Raw genomic sequence first — 15,037 nt, forward strand, 5'->3', positions numbered from 1 at the left:
TACTTTAAATGTGGTTACTCGAAGTGACGATGGACCAGAGCAAAATGATCAGACACCCTTACACGAGAGTGATCATACTTTTCCAGCACATGGTGTGATGAGCAGGTGTGAACGTGGGAGGAAAACTGTTCTTGTTATAAACATTATTTCCAAATGTTTATAGCCTCTGCTTTTGAGATTATTCAGCAGTGAGTAACTAATTCACTGCTGATTATGATTATGACAGGGTCAGAAGTTACAGGTTTGCTTGCTAACTCAGTCAATAGCCAGCTGTGTGATCTCAGACAAGTCACTTCACCTCTCTGAATCTCAGTTATCTTTTCTGAAACAAGAGACATTTGCATAAGTGATCTAAATCCCCGTTTAGCACTAAGAGTTTATATGTTTATCATTAACTGTGTGGAGAGATGTTTTAGGTGGTGATGCACGGTGGGGGTGTGGGGGGTGCGGAATGGGGCATATATTTACTTCACTGATAGAACATGCACCAAAAGAGCTTGAGGACCATGGGAAGACACTCTGGCCAGAGCTGCCAGTTGAGTAGAAAAAGCCAGTTCCATAAAGATGTATAGAAAAGAGTTTTAAAACTGAAAATAAGATCATTATTTTACGTAATGAACAATTTCATATATCAACCTATAGCCAGAGAGAAGAAATTCAGAGAACTCATATATATTCTCCTAAACAAAACCAATAATTAAAGCATGATTATAATTATTTATATAATGCTCCCTAAAGCTTGGTGTTCGTGAAATCCACATAGTGTATGTTGTAAAAAATAGTCAGTTGTTAGGAAGAGCCACTCTCACTATTGTTTCAATTAATTCCACTCTGAGAAATGATGTAAGACTTGGACTTTTTGTGAATATAAGGGGTTTTCAAATTACAGATGTAGTAATCAGTTTCTATCTTTGTATAAAGAATTCTGTACTTTATACTACAGGCATCAATAACTTAGCACAATCTTAAAAAGCAGTTATTTAATTTCTCCTGATGGAAAAAGTACATAGGTTCCATGCAAAAAATATAACTTAAACTCCAACGCCCAAAAATGAACACTGATTTTTATGCATACACCTTTGTTTTCTGGCCATACAACTGTATAGACACCCACACGTATTTCCAAAAAAGCATCGTATTTTGCATCTGGACTACAGATTTGAACGTTGAGATTAAGTGGCTGGAAGTTCACTGCCTAGGGCCATGACCCTACCATACCTGGCATGTCTGAGAAGTTGCTGAGGCTGATGGTCCCCCCCAAAATAATTTCCCTGAACTAATCTGCATGCAGAAAACAGAAGGCCAATTAGGGTCAAAGAGACAGGTATGTCCGCGTAGGTATTGGCCCTTCCACAAGTACATGGATTCATGTCTGAGTCCTGCAAACAGAAGGGCTGTAGCCCAAAACGTAAGACCTAGCAGCACCCCACTAATGCTCTGGTGATGAAGTGAGATGGTGAGTTTGAGAGCAGGGCTCCTTCCCAGCCTCAGTGTAGAGAACAGCAGCTCTGATGGCTGGCATTCCCCAGTATGAACAGTGTTAACCACGGCAGGGCGAGGTTATGAGGCTCCTTTGCTTAAGGAAATGGATATGTATTTATGAGGCTCCTTTGCTTAAGGAAATGGATATGTATTGGCTGGACTGGATGTAAATTCTCTAGTTCTCTGGGTAACAAGAGCAGGAAGCCTGCTTTGTGAGCACAGCTGGTAATCCCGGGCTTACCCAGGAAGACTGGGGCTGCTGGAATCTGCGGTGACCAGCTGTGAGCACCAGACAGTGAGATTTTTGGTTCTTACTGATAATGTCCCTCTCATCTACACTCACAGTCTGGAGAAGCCCAGGTAGACTCTTGACTATATACCGTTTTGAACCCATTCCCCTTTCACCCATTTCCTTATCTACTCTGAATGTCTCTTCATGGCATTAAATACTCTTCTATAATATCATTTTTATGGATGCAGTGTTATACTTTTTGAATGGACAAGAATTTTTAAATCCCCCTGTAAGTTTAACAGTAGGGGCTTTCCTTTTTCACCATTCACAATTTTAATAGTAAATCATCTTGCAGCAAAATCTGTCACATCCATGATTACTTCGGTAGCACAGATGAAGAGTGTGCTTTTGGGGGTCCCAAGGGGAATACAAAATCTTAAAGCTTTGGTGCACAGTGCCAAGCCACTCTCCCTACAGACTGCTTATTTATACTTCCAGCTCCTGTAAGTGAGCATTCCTATAAATTATATTTTTATGTGCTGTGAGATAGGATCATCTCGTACTCTGCCTAAGCCAAACCACTGTAAATCAGGGACCCTCTGTAGTATTCTTCAAGCTCTGAAAGAATGGCAGATTGTAGAAAGGGAAATTCACATTTCAACATTACTGTATATTTGGAATTCTGGCCTCTGAACTTATCAGATGGCACTAACCAGGTTAGTTCTCCACTGTAGAAAGTTTACTTCTTCTGTGTCTTCTGTAGGATACCAATCATTATGCCTACATCGATGCAGTGGAAGGGACAGAAGGTAAATTTATGTTAAATTAAAATCCCAACTTTAACACCTATTGGCAGTGTGGCCTTGAGCAAGTCTATTAACTTCTCTGGACCTCGGTTTCTTCATCTGATATTTAAAATGTGAAGACCTACTCCTATTGCATAGGGTTGATATTATTCTATTGGTACTGATAGCCTTGATAGTACTCTAGTTCCGTAATAGAACACCCTGCAAATGTCAAATATGGTGTATTTAATGGTGTCATACCAGTATTTTCAGATTTAAAAAAATGAAATCTGGGTCACTTAGATTCTGAGATCTATGCAGAGAGTTATGTATTTCATTAGAATGCGGATACGAGGGGCGCCTGGGTGGCTCAGTGGGTTAAGCCGCTGCCTTTGGCTCGGGTCATGATCTCAGGGTCCTGGGATCGAGTCCCGCATCGGGCTCTCTGCTCAGTGGGAAGCCTGCTTCCTCCTCTCTCTCTCTTCCTCTCTGCCTAATTGTGATCTCTCTCTGTCAAATGAATAAAATAAAATCTTCAAAAAAAAAAAAAAAGAGAGAATGCGGATATGAGCAAAGTGGTTCTCATTCTGACCGTGTCCCTGCCCTGTTCAAAATCCTTCCATGGCATTTTATACTTAGTAGCATTACCATTTTTAGATCACCAGCGACACTGCACATCTTTTCTTACACATATTAGAGATTTGTATTTTCCCCCAGGGTAAGGTTGGGTATTTTATTAACTTTGCAAGGGCAGGTGAGTAACAGAGTAGAACCAGTAAGGAAAATAGCAGGAGGGTGTGGTGGGAATGATTTCAGAAAGAGAGGACTTGAAGAGTCCCAGGCCCAGCTCCTAGTCCATCCCTTGGAGTCCAACCATCTCATTCCCCACCCTCCCCCACCCATCGGTTCTCCTCTCTTGATCTTTTGTCCTTCGGGACCAGATCTAGTTTCTTAGTCCTAACTTCTCTTCCCCAGATGGTGGTTTATTTTAATGGGGCCCTTGATCCCCAAACATCCAACTTGAAGAAACTCAGTGCTGAAGAACCGAGGAACCTCACTCAGTGGGAAGAGCATCTGAGGACAAAGATGAAGGGTGTCAGCAGCCGTGTCTTCTTTTTAAAATCAACACTGGCATTTTGATACTGTGAAAAATAATAGATACCTAAATGTTGGCATTGTCCTTTTGCTCCATGTGGCAAACGCTAGTCAAAGTGGGGGTTACATAAGAAAAGACACAGGAAAGTACTTTATAACTTATATTTGTCATTGCAATTTAAAAGACCAACAGATTTTTCATTGCTTTGTTTGAAACCTTATCTAATAACAACTTAATATATATTCTAAAAACATCATCCCCTTAAGGCCAGTAATGTTGCATATCTGGGGATTAAACTCTCTAAGACTGAGGGTTTTGGTGTCTCTGTGTGTGTGTGTGTACGGTTAGTTTTATTTTTCATCTTTGTTGGTTTTGTATGTCTTTTATATTGGGTAGGAGCTATTATTTTTGATTATTTTTATGCTACTACTTATTAAACACTTCCTACTTGGCAAATACTTTCAGGTGCATTACCTCATTTATTTCTCAAATAAATGCCCAAGAGGAAGTTTTTTTTTGTTTGTTTGTTTGTTATTTTGTTTTCATTTCACAGATGAAGCAGCTGAGGTCCAAAGAAGCTATCCGAGTCTACAGCAGCAGTAAATGGAAGAGCTGATATTTGAACCCACTGCCTTTGATAACAACTTATTTTCTCTTTGTACCCTACCTATGCCTAAGGATATGGTTTTTGGTACTTTCTCCTTGGCAATTCCCAGGTGTAACTTAAATACAAAAATCTTTTTTGCAATCTGAGTCTCAGGAACAAGGGGGTCAGATCTCCTAAATCTTAATCTCCTGTAAGCAAATAGCAGAGAGCAAGGCTAAGAAGACTCACTGTTAAGTCCCAGGCACACAAAATAAAAGAGGCTTGGAAACAGCGCTCATCGTCCCAAAATGATAATGAGCAATGCCTTCACTTTTGGCCCCAGAGAAGAAAGACGCTCAGAGCCAGCAAGTTCTTGCAAAACTTCATGAGATTATTTATCTGCAGGCTGGCATTTATAACAATCACCTGGTAGGTTCCAGCTGAGAAAAATGAGTTGTCAAAAACAGGCAATAAAAGTCTCAAGTACAAGCAACCATCAAAATGATAAAACTGTCACATCTGTACATATCAAGCAACAACTGCATTCATTATGTCCAAACTCCTGGTACTTAATATTGTCTGTCGAGGAAGCTAAGCTCCATTTAGAGTTTTGCTGTTAGCATGAATATATTTGAAAGAGATTTGACTGTTTGAGTTATTCATGATTTTACAGAGAATGCAATGTAACTGTCTTGAGAAGAATCCACTGGTATCTGGAAGGATTTGTCAAGAGGAATATCTCAGTCCCCCAATACCTCCATATTTTGAAAAAAAAAATACACTGGTACTGATTGAGGGGAGCTTGAGGGATCTTAGCACATGTTCTTATTTTTAGGGAAAAAATTACACTTCAGTCACCCATTTGAGTGTGTTTTCCCCTGAGGGAAATCCTCTTTTGTTGATCCTCAAGGGGGAGAAATGGCGCTGAAATGACAGAAAGAACAGGGGAGGAAAAGGAAGCAGGAAGACAGGAGAGGGGATCCAGAATATATTGAGAGAACAGGGGAGATGAGGAGGTAAGGGTGGAGGAAGGCAGGGTTAATTACAATATAAAGACAGTCTCAGATAACTATTACAAATGCTTGCAATTCACTAGACTCGTGCTGAAAGTTCCAGGAGGAAATTAAACCCAAAGGGAAGGAGAGGAATAAAGGGAGGAATGGTGAGCAAAGAAAATGAGTATGTGGGTAAATTCAAAGGAACCACGACTGAAACATTAGCGCAAAAATATAAGGAAGATATAAAAATCAAGAATGACACCCAAGATCTCAAATTGGCTTAACATCATCACTGTTTAAGAAAAGCCAAGAGCAGGGCACCTGGGTGGCTCAGTGGGTTAAACCTCTGCCTTCGGCTCAGGTCATGATCTCAGGGTCCTGGGATCAAGCCCTGCATTGGGCTCTCTGCTCAGCAGGGAACCTGCTTCTCCCTCTTTCTCTCTGCCTGCTGCTCTGCCTGCCTGTGATCTCTCTCTCCCTCTGTCAAATTAAAAAAAAAAAAAAAAATCTTAAAAAAAAGAAAAGCCAAGAGCTATTGGTTAATCTTATTGTTTGTTATGTTTATATATTTAAAAGGAGAGGAAGTTTTAAAAGAATAGAAGTGAGTGGGAGAAAGATGAATACCATATGATTTTACTTACATGTGCAATTTAAGAAACAAAACAGATGAACATAGGGAAAAAACTAACAATAACAGGCAAACCATAAGAGAGACTCTTAACTATAAAGAACAAACTGAGGGTTGCTGGAGGAAAGGTGGACTTGGGATGGGTTAAATGGGTGACAGGAATTAAGAAGGGCATTTGCGTTGAGCACTGGGCTTTGTAAGTAAGTCAGGAATCACGGCATTCTCCTCCTGAAATTAATATTACGCTGTATGTTAACTAATAGGAATTAAAATGAAAACTTGAAACAAACAAACAAAAAATAGAATCTGTAATTTACAACATGAAGGAGGGATTAAAACAAATGAAGTAATCTACTCTAGAAGGCAGGGAACAGGAAAAAAAAAAAAAGAAAAAGGAATGAAAGTCCATATTTATAGTTTAATGCTGGAACACCTGATGTAGTCTCTTTCAAGTCAGTAATGAGGCGTGGATGTCTTTTACATCTGCCTCCATCCAACATTACATTGGATGTCTTACCCAAAGCAAAAAGATAAGAAAAAGTCATAATCAGAAAAGAAGAAACAAATCTGCTACTAATTGCAGGTGATATAACTATCTGAACAAAAATGAATATACACATCCTAAAACAAAGAGTTTAACAAAGTTTCCTCAAGGAAACAGATATAAAAATACTAATATTGTTCTTAAACTGAAGTGAACAACTGGAAAATGTAATCATACCCCAGCAATTCCACTGCTAAGTGTCAGGCCAAGGGAAGCTGTTGCAAGGATCTGGAGACTGGAAAAAAGGACCTTTTCCACAAAAGAAAGGTGCAAGAGTAAAATAGGTATTAAGAAAACAAAAAAGAACGAAGCAAGCTGTCCCTCACTAGGTGTATTTACACAATGAGATAAAATGCAAATTTAAAAGGAATGGATTGCTGATCTGGGCAAATTTAAGAAACCTAATGCTGAATGAAAAGGCAAGTTGTGAAAGGAAAGTTCAATATGATATCATTTATGTAAAACCTCCCTAAGATATTAATTATGAATATGTGGACATATAGGAAAAATACGAAAATATGGATGAGAATCATGCAGGACAATAAAGTCTCCAACTTCACAGATACCTTTCCTTCTAGGTCCAGGACGGGAGGATTTCTGTCATATTTGTAATATTTTATTTTCCCTGAAAAAAATGCTTGAAGCATTTATGGCAAAATTTTAAGATTTGGTTTTGATGGTGGGTGCAGGAGTGTCTGTTATATTTTCTCTGTTTGAATTATTTTATAATTAAGAAGCAATAGTGAAAAGACATTCATTGATCAAATTGATATTTTAACCAAGTTATTCTTGACCAAGTTTTTCGATATTCCTGTAAACAATACTTGTCATAATATCGGTAAAGAGTAGGGTTTTTTTTTTTTTGTTTCTTCCCTACACCCCCAACTGGATCTTACTCAAAGTTTTGTTGCCCAATCTCAGAAGAAATATTTAAAAAATGTTTTCTTAATTAAAACAAAATTGGGGGGGCACCTGGGTGGCTCAGTGTGTTAAACCTCTGTCTTAGGCTCAGGTCATAATCCCAGGGTCCTAGGATCAGGCTTTCTGCTCAGTGGGGAGCCTGATTCCCCCTCTCTCTCTGCCTGTCTCTATGCCTACTTGTGATCTCTGTCTGTCAAATAAATAATAAAAATTAAAATTAAAAAAAATTGGAGGTTCCTGGGTGGTTCAGTCAGTTAAATGTCCAACTCTTAATTTCAGTTTAGGTCATAATAGGTTTCTAAATTCAAGCTTGGCCTCAGGCTCCCCACTGGGTGTGGAATCTACTTAGGATTCTTTCTTTCCTTTTCCCTCTGCCCCTTCCCACCCAATTTTTTTCTTTTTTCACCTTTTGACCCCCTTCACCTATTTTTCCCCACCCCACCAACCACTAATCTGTTCTTTCTATGAACTTGGTGGATTTTTTTCCTTTAATTCCACATATAAGAGAGATCATACAGTATTTGTCTTCTCAGACTTATTTCCCTCAGCTAATGCCCTTAAGTTCCATCCATATTGTCATATATTGCAAGATTTCATTCCAATGGCTGAATAATATTGCATTGTGTGTCCACTCCACAGTTTCCCTATCCCTTCATCCTTGGGTGGACACTTGGGTTTTTACCATATTGTAGCTATTGTAAATAATGCTGCAACGAATATTGGGGTCCATACAACAGTGTTTAACAGAAGAAATACAGCAAAATCATGAAAGCCACTTTGAAATGTACCTCCTCCCCTCTTAAGATCTACTTTGCTTTACTTCCTCTTTTTCCTTCTCCTGCCTGTATCAGAGAGAAGTCACTCTTTTTTTTTTAATGTTTTTATTTCAATTCCAGATAGTTAACAGACAGTGCAATATTAGGGAGTGCACCTGTGATGAGTACCAGGTGTTGTTAAGTGTTGAATCATAAATTACACACCTGATGTACCTTAAGCTTCCATGCAGAATAAGAATGACAATGCAACAAGAAAAAGAATAAACTATCTTTCCTTTCCCAGATTTTTTGATTTGTATTTATGTTTGTGCCAGGTTAAGGCAGAGAAAGACAGATTTATGTCTCTTCCTGCTTGCTCTACCAGTCAGCTCATCGTTCATTCGTTAGGGGGCTGAAAATTTTCAGAGATACACTTTCCAGCAATAAATTAAACCTCTTACTTTGAGGTTTGGTTCTTGTTTGGTTTCTAGGAAAATTTAAAATAAAATTGCTACCAGGAGGATAAAGATAATGACAGATGACCTATTCTCTAATGTCCCCCAGCTTACTTTATAAATTTATTTTTCTTACAACAAAAGAAAAAAGATTTTAACATTGCAAGACAGATATGGTGCCACAGCCTTCTTCTCTTTTCCCCATAAACTGCATGAGACACCTTTTCCCTCATTAAACTTTCAATATGAACAATATGAGCCCACAATATACATAAGGTATAGTTATTGTCCGAATGGAGTTTTTCTTGGCCTTAGAAGCAAGAATAAAGGAGTTAGAGTTTTAGGTGTAACAAGTTAAAGGGTCAAGTTAGAGTATGAAAAAATATGCGTTTCTGTTGAGAAAGGAGTTCTTTGTTTACCCTTTCAGATGTAACATAGTTTGAGTCTTTAAGTATCCTGACTTACATTAACATCTCTGTCCCAAGTTAATGTCCTATTTCCACCTAATTCTCCAATACGAAGAGGTCCACAAATATCACCAGAAAATACATCAAGTACTATTTGTTCATCTAAACTACCAAGCGATTTCTGTAAAGTGAAACTCAAGGATCAGCAAAACATGTATTTGGCCTAAAATCAGAATGTTCAGTTACCCAACAGACTGTATAAATAGCTAAGGTTACTTCAAGAGGTAGAAAATAAAAATATTGTTGCACTGATTCATAGGAAATGTTTAAACACATAGGTACTAAAGGTACCATTTTGCTAATATAATTAGTGGTTTACCTCAAGTGTTGATTATTTTCACATAGGTAATTAAGTGCATCAACATGCACATTCCTCCCACACTCAGCCAAAAAGATCCCATAAGAATATGTTACAGCTGGTCTTGGATATCTTATTTTGAGACAACCTGGAGTAACTAGCTTTTTCTGCTTTTGCATCAGATAATTCCAGACTTCCTAAAATTTCCACGTTTTGTCTCCTCTATAACAAACTCTATAGAAAGGGAAGTACAGTGGGAAAGGGGTGTAACGAGTTTAACCAAGAAGATGCTGGAGAACTGCTTGTTGGTACAAACTTGGAGCAACTCAACAAAATCATTCATGACCGAAAGAAACTGCACATTACATAAGCTCTAAATAATCCACTAAAGAAAAATGCCCAGTGGAAATAGTCAATTCTAAGATTTCCTTTTCTTTATTTGGGCTGCAAGGCAAAAGTCCAACTAACATCATCTGTAAACCAACTGGCTTGTTGATTCCTGAAATATGATATTTATTTTAAAAACTGATCATAATTAATACTTTCAAGTCACCACTGAAAATAAAAAGGATATAATAAAACAAAATTATTTTGTACCCCACAGATAAACCTTCTTGTTCTATGGCTTCCAATTCAAGGAACACTTTGCATAATTTATTCTTTACCAATATTTGTGCTATCAAAATTTGTCAAATAACAACATAACCCAAGTTCTCAGCCTCAAAACTACTATTATTCCAATTTGTCCATAAAGGCAAGAAATACACATACCTCGACAAATATAAAACATGGGATGATGGAATAACTTCGTTGAGTGTTGTTTCCTACAGCCATTTCTTACACCATGTAGCAAGATGGCACCCTCTGCAACTGTCTCCAGGCTGCAAAAGAAATAGGTAACATGGTGTAAGAACCACGTGTTTAACAGTCCCTTGGGTCTTTACATAAAAATATTAGCTGCCCTCCAGATAAACAAGCTGTGGATAAACAATGCAAATAGTGATCTATAATACAGTCTAGACGGAGTAGTCATCATTCTAGGGAAAAGAAATATAAATACTAGCCATGAACAGTCTTAGAGTCTAAAGGACATGTAGGAAGCTGCCTATGCACAAAGCTATGTCTACTCTATGGACAGAATTCTAATTGTTTGGAACTGCGTGGTGCTCTACCCCAGCCCTCATGCCACAAAAGGCAGTTTTTGCTACAACACGTCTGTTGTCCATCCTGCATGGATCTCCTTGGTCTGTGCCTGATTCTTTAATTTGCCTATTTTGTTTGTTTCTGCCCTTGCCTCTGCCTTTGGAGTTGACATTTAGTATTGAGGCACTAATCCTGGTTTCTTTCTCTGCCTACTCTACTCTTGCCCTTGCTCCCTTGACTATACAGCTATTAACTATTTTGGATTAATACATCACTGATCCCTCTCGCTGAGTTCCCTCAGCTGTGTGTGTGTGTGTGTGTGTGTGTGCGTGTGTCCCAACCACAAAACACTGACACCATAATAAAATCTCTCATTTTACAAGAATGGAGTAGCTAGGCAACAGAGGGTTATTTTAAGTATTTGTTAGAATATCTGTCTGACTTTGAACCAAAAATATTCTTGCATTAGATTTTTTTTTAAAGAAGAATAAAAATGAACTGAACAAGCAAGTAGAGGTTTCAGACTTTTATAAAACTTCCAAGGCCAGATGAAAAGAATTTTCCAGTGCACATTTTATTCTCTCTCTAAGGTAGCACTTACTGGTTCTCCAGTATTGATCTTGATAGTTATCATCTTTTGTCTGTTCTGTTCCCATGTCATCCTTCCTCGTAGTTGTTACCGGCTGTGGTGTGAACAGCGACACAGGGACTGCCAGTCCGTGTAAATGGCCAACTGCTCTTTCCTCTAAAGTCATGAACTGATGTTTTTTTTTTTTTTTTTTTTTTTTTTAAAGATTTCACCTATTTATCTGACAGAGAGAAATCACAAGTAGATGGAGAGGCAGGCAGAGAGAGAGAGAGAGAGGGAAGCAGGCTCTCCGCTGAGCAGAGAGCCCGATGCGGGACTCGATCCCAGGACCCTGAGATCATGACCTGAGCCGAAGGCAGCGGCTTAACCCACTGAGCCACCCAGGCGCCCCTGAACTGATGTTTTTAACTTAATTTTAGCTTTAAGTCCTCCTTACCTTTTCTAGAACGAAACTTCACATTTCCTTCTCTTTTTCAGATACAACTTTCTCACTTGATTAAAGTATTAACTCCACACAAATCACAGTATTTGTATTATTTAAGTTTTAGGCAACTTAATTTTTTCAATTAAAATTGGATATTATCAGTTATAAAATAATACTATACTATAATAATATATTATTAAGTATATACTTAAGTATATACTATAAGTATGTAAGTATATATTTATATATAAGTATATACTATAATATATACTATAATAATTACTAAAATAAATCTATATCTCCATTTTATTTTGGGATTTAGGAAGAATTAATTTTTTTATAATTAGAAAAAATCCATATGTGAGGTACACATTGAGTTGATCTGGCAACCATTCCTTTACGTTTTACCCTCACTTAACCCAAATACCTGAAAATTTACTTATCAGCGTTTATGACTTAGAGTCCTTCTGTTTGCATCAACTAAATACGGTGCCATATACTGGAAAAGAAAATTAACTTTTAATCTCCTCAAAGTAAGCATGGGCACCAGAACAAGAAAAAGCATCAGACACCTAGTATTTTAGATGGTTTCTCCAGATGATTAATAAAAAGTAGCAATGAAATGGAGAATAAAAGACAAGCTTTGAGGTATCAGACAAAATCCTCCTCTATCTTCACTCTTCTGGCCCAAAACACAACCTAGCTTATTACATGCATACAGAGATTTTATATATACAGATATGATCATTAACTATATTGAGGCATACTTTAAATATAATTCACCCATCTCAAGTATACAATTCAATGTTATTTTAGTTAATTTACCAAGCTGTGCAGTTGTCACAATAAAACAATTTTAGCACTTTTTCTCACCCCAAAAAGAATCCTTTTCCTCACCATCAGCTCCCTACATACTCCTCCAGCAAGTCAACCACTAATTTACTTTCTGTCTCTATAGGTTTGCCTTTTCTGGATTCAAATAAATAGAATTATACAATATATAGTTTCTTGACCTGAATTCCTTGACTTAGCACAATGCTTTTGAGGTTGATTCATGGCATAGTACACGTATCAGTAATTTTTTCCTCTTTATTGCTTAATAGTATTCCATTGTATATCTCTAGCATCTTCACCCAATTGGTGGAAATGTAGATTGTTTCCGATTTTTGCTGAATCCAATATTAGGTAGTGTCCAATGTTGTGGGTCATGATGCTAAAAACATCTGTGTGTGAGTCTTACATAGCTCTATGTTTTCATTTCTCACGGTTAGATATCAAGAGTATAATTGCTGGGTCATGCACTAAATTATGTTAAAGTGAACTGCAAAAGTGTTTTCCAAAGTGGTTGTGTCATTTTACATTGATACAGCACCGTAGGAGAACTCCCATTTCTCCACATCCTAACATTTTTGTTGCCCATCTCTTTTATTATAGTCACTCTAGTGGTTATGAGATGATATCTCATTGTGGTTTTCATTTCATAATAACAAATGATATTGAGCATCTTTTCATATGCTTATTAGTTATTCTTATATCTTCTTTTGTGAAGCATCTATTCAAATCCTTCAGGTTTTTTGACTGGCTTTTTTATCTTATTGATTTCAAGGTACAAGGGTTCTTTTATATTCTGAATACAAATCTCTTATCAGATATGTATTTTGTCTTTGGACTACTAATGCGTCTTGGCATAGAGTCATAGAGTCTTTGGTTTATTCTGCTTGGAGATTTCTTACTACTTGAATCTTTAGGTTTATGTTTTTTTCCAAGTTTGGGAAAATTTTTAACTCTCATTCCTGGAATACTTTTCAACATGCTCTCTTATTTCCTGGGATTCCAGTGACATGAATATTATATCTTTTGTTTTAGTCCATCATGTCTCTGAGACTGATTTCCCCTCCTCAGTCTCTTTTCTCTGTTTTTCATATTAGGTATTTTCTACTATACTATCTTCAAGTTCATGAATTCTTTCCTCTGTCAGTCTTCCTTATGGCATTGAGTTATGTCCACCTACTGAGTTTTTAATTTCAGTTGTATTTTTTAACTCTAAAATTTTCATTTGCTTTTTCTTTACATTATCTTTTTTTTTTTTGCTGAGATTATTTTTTCATTTGCTTTGGCATATTTATAATTGTTTATTGAAGAATTTTTATGATGACTGCTTAAAAATTCTTGTCAGTTAATTCTAGCATCTACGTCATCTGGGTATTGGTATTTGTTGGTCTTATTTAATTTGAGATCTTCCCTGTTCTTGGTATGAAGAGTGATTTTGGATTGAAACCTTGGATTGTTACATTAGAAGCCTTAAGATCTTGTTTAGATCTTGTGTTTTTATCATACTTCCTCTGCTATTCCTCCAGGAGGTATGGGGAATATCCCCTTGTTACTATCATGTGAAGGAGGAAGCCCAGGTCCTTTACTTGGTCTTCTGTGACATCTGGTTGAGGAGGGGCCCCTCTGCTAGACAGAAATGGAATTCAGGGCCTCAAGGAGGGCTCCACTGATATCCTGGCTGGGAAGGGGCAAGGTACCTCTTTCTTTAGAGCTCCCCATGTGGCCTCTGTGGACACTGTGGGAAGGTGGCCTTGTGATTGCTGACTTTCCACTAGCCCTCTCTGATACCACCCCCATGAGGGGGAAGTAGGACTATCTCAGTACCGCCTGGTAGGGATGAAAGTCCAGGCTCCCCACATGTTCTCCCCTGATACTGGGAAGTAGGGAGACTACTCATTACTGTCCAGCACGAAATAAATTTCTGGCTCCCCCTTGGCCTTCTCTGACATGATTCTAATAGCAGGCTATAAAGAGGCTCCCCCAGACTCCTAAGGTAGAAGTCCAAGAACTGCCCTTGGCCTTCACCAGCCCAGCAATAGGGATGAGACTGTAATTTTTTTTCTGTGGTATTCAGCTGGAGTCAAGGGGATTTTTCTGAAAGTTTTTGGCTTCCTAGGCTGCTGTTTTCTTGACCCCTTGGCTAGAGCTTTGCTTGGGACTATTTTGTCTGTGAGAACTGGTGTTCTCACAGTTGCCAGAGTCTCCAACATCCAGTCAGAGAGGAAGCAAAATGAAAATCCTGGGAACTCACTATTGTGTTGTTTCTTGCATGCTGAGATCCCTAGACAGTCTACCTTTCCCTTCTACCTCTCTATTTCCTTATGTCTGTTTTATTTTTAAATTTCTATTTATTTATTAATTTATTTAAAAATATTTTATTTATTTACTTGAGAGAGAGAAAGCATGAGAGGGGAGAGGGTCAGAGGAAGAAGCAGACTCTCTGCTGAGCAGGGAGTCCGATGTGGGACTCCATCCCAATCTGGGACTCCAGGATCATGACCTGAGCCAAAGGCAGTCACTTAACCAACTGAACCACCCAGGCGCCCCCTTATGTCTGTTTTATATATAACATCTAAGATTTCCAGTTGTTTTTAGTGAGGAACAATGAAAAGTACATCTTATTCCATGCTCCCTCAAGCAGAAGTCATCAGAATCTTTTGAAGGAGTGTCACATGGCTTCTCCCCTACTCATACACGCAAGCTCTCACTGTCCTTCTCAAAAAAAAAAAAAAGGGGGGGGGAAATAAGAGAGATAATGGCAGCACAAATGAATAATCAATTCTAACTCATGGGATCAGGGGTC

General features: G+C 38.0%; 1 protein-coding gene across 1 annotated transcript in view; it reads right to left on the reverse strand.

The window, feature by feature from the left end:
• The window catches only part of PLPPR1 (phospholipid phosphatase related 1), a 263,868-nt gene that overhangs the window by 102,608 nt on the left and 146,223 nt on the right, over nucleotides 1-15,037 (reverse strand). Inside the window, exon 2 of the mRNA XM_059142738.1 lies at nucleotides 10,019-10,128. Within this exon, the coding sequence (XP_058998721.1) occupies nucleotides 10,019-10,081 (63 nt within the window). The 5' untranslated portion in view covers nucleotides 10,082-10,128. The remainder of the gene's footprint in view (nucleotides 1-10,018; nucleotides 10,129-15,037) is intronic.

The sequence above is a fragment of the Mustela lutreola genome, chromosome 12 (genome assembly GCF_030435805.1).
Source record: "Mustela lutreola isolate mMusLut2 chromosome 12, mMusLut2.pri, whole genome shotgun sequence".
Taxonomy (NCBI): domain Eukaryota; kingdom Metazoa; phylum Chordata; class Mammalia; order Carnivora; family Mustelidae; genus Mustela; species Mustela lutreola.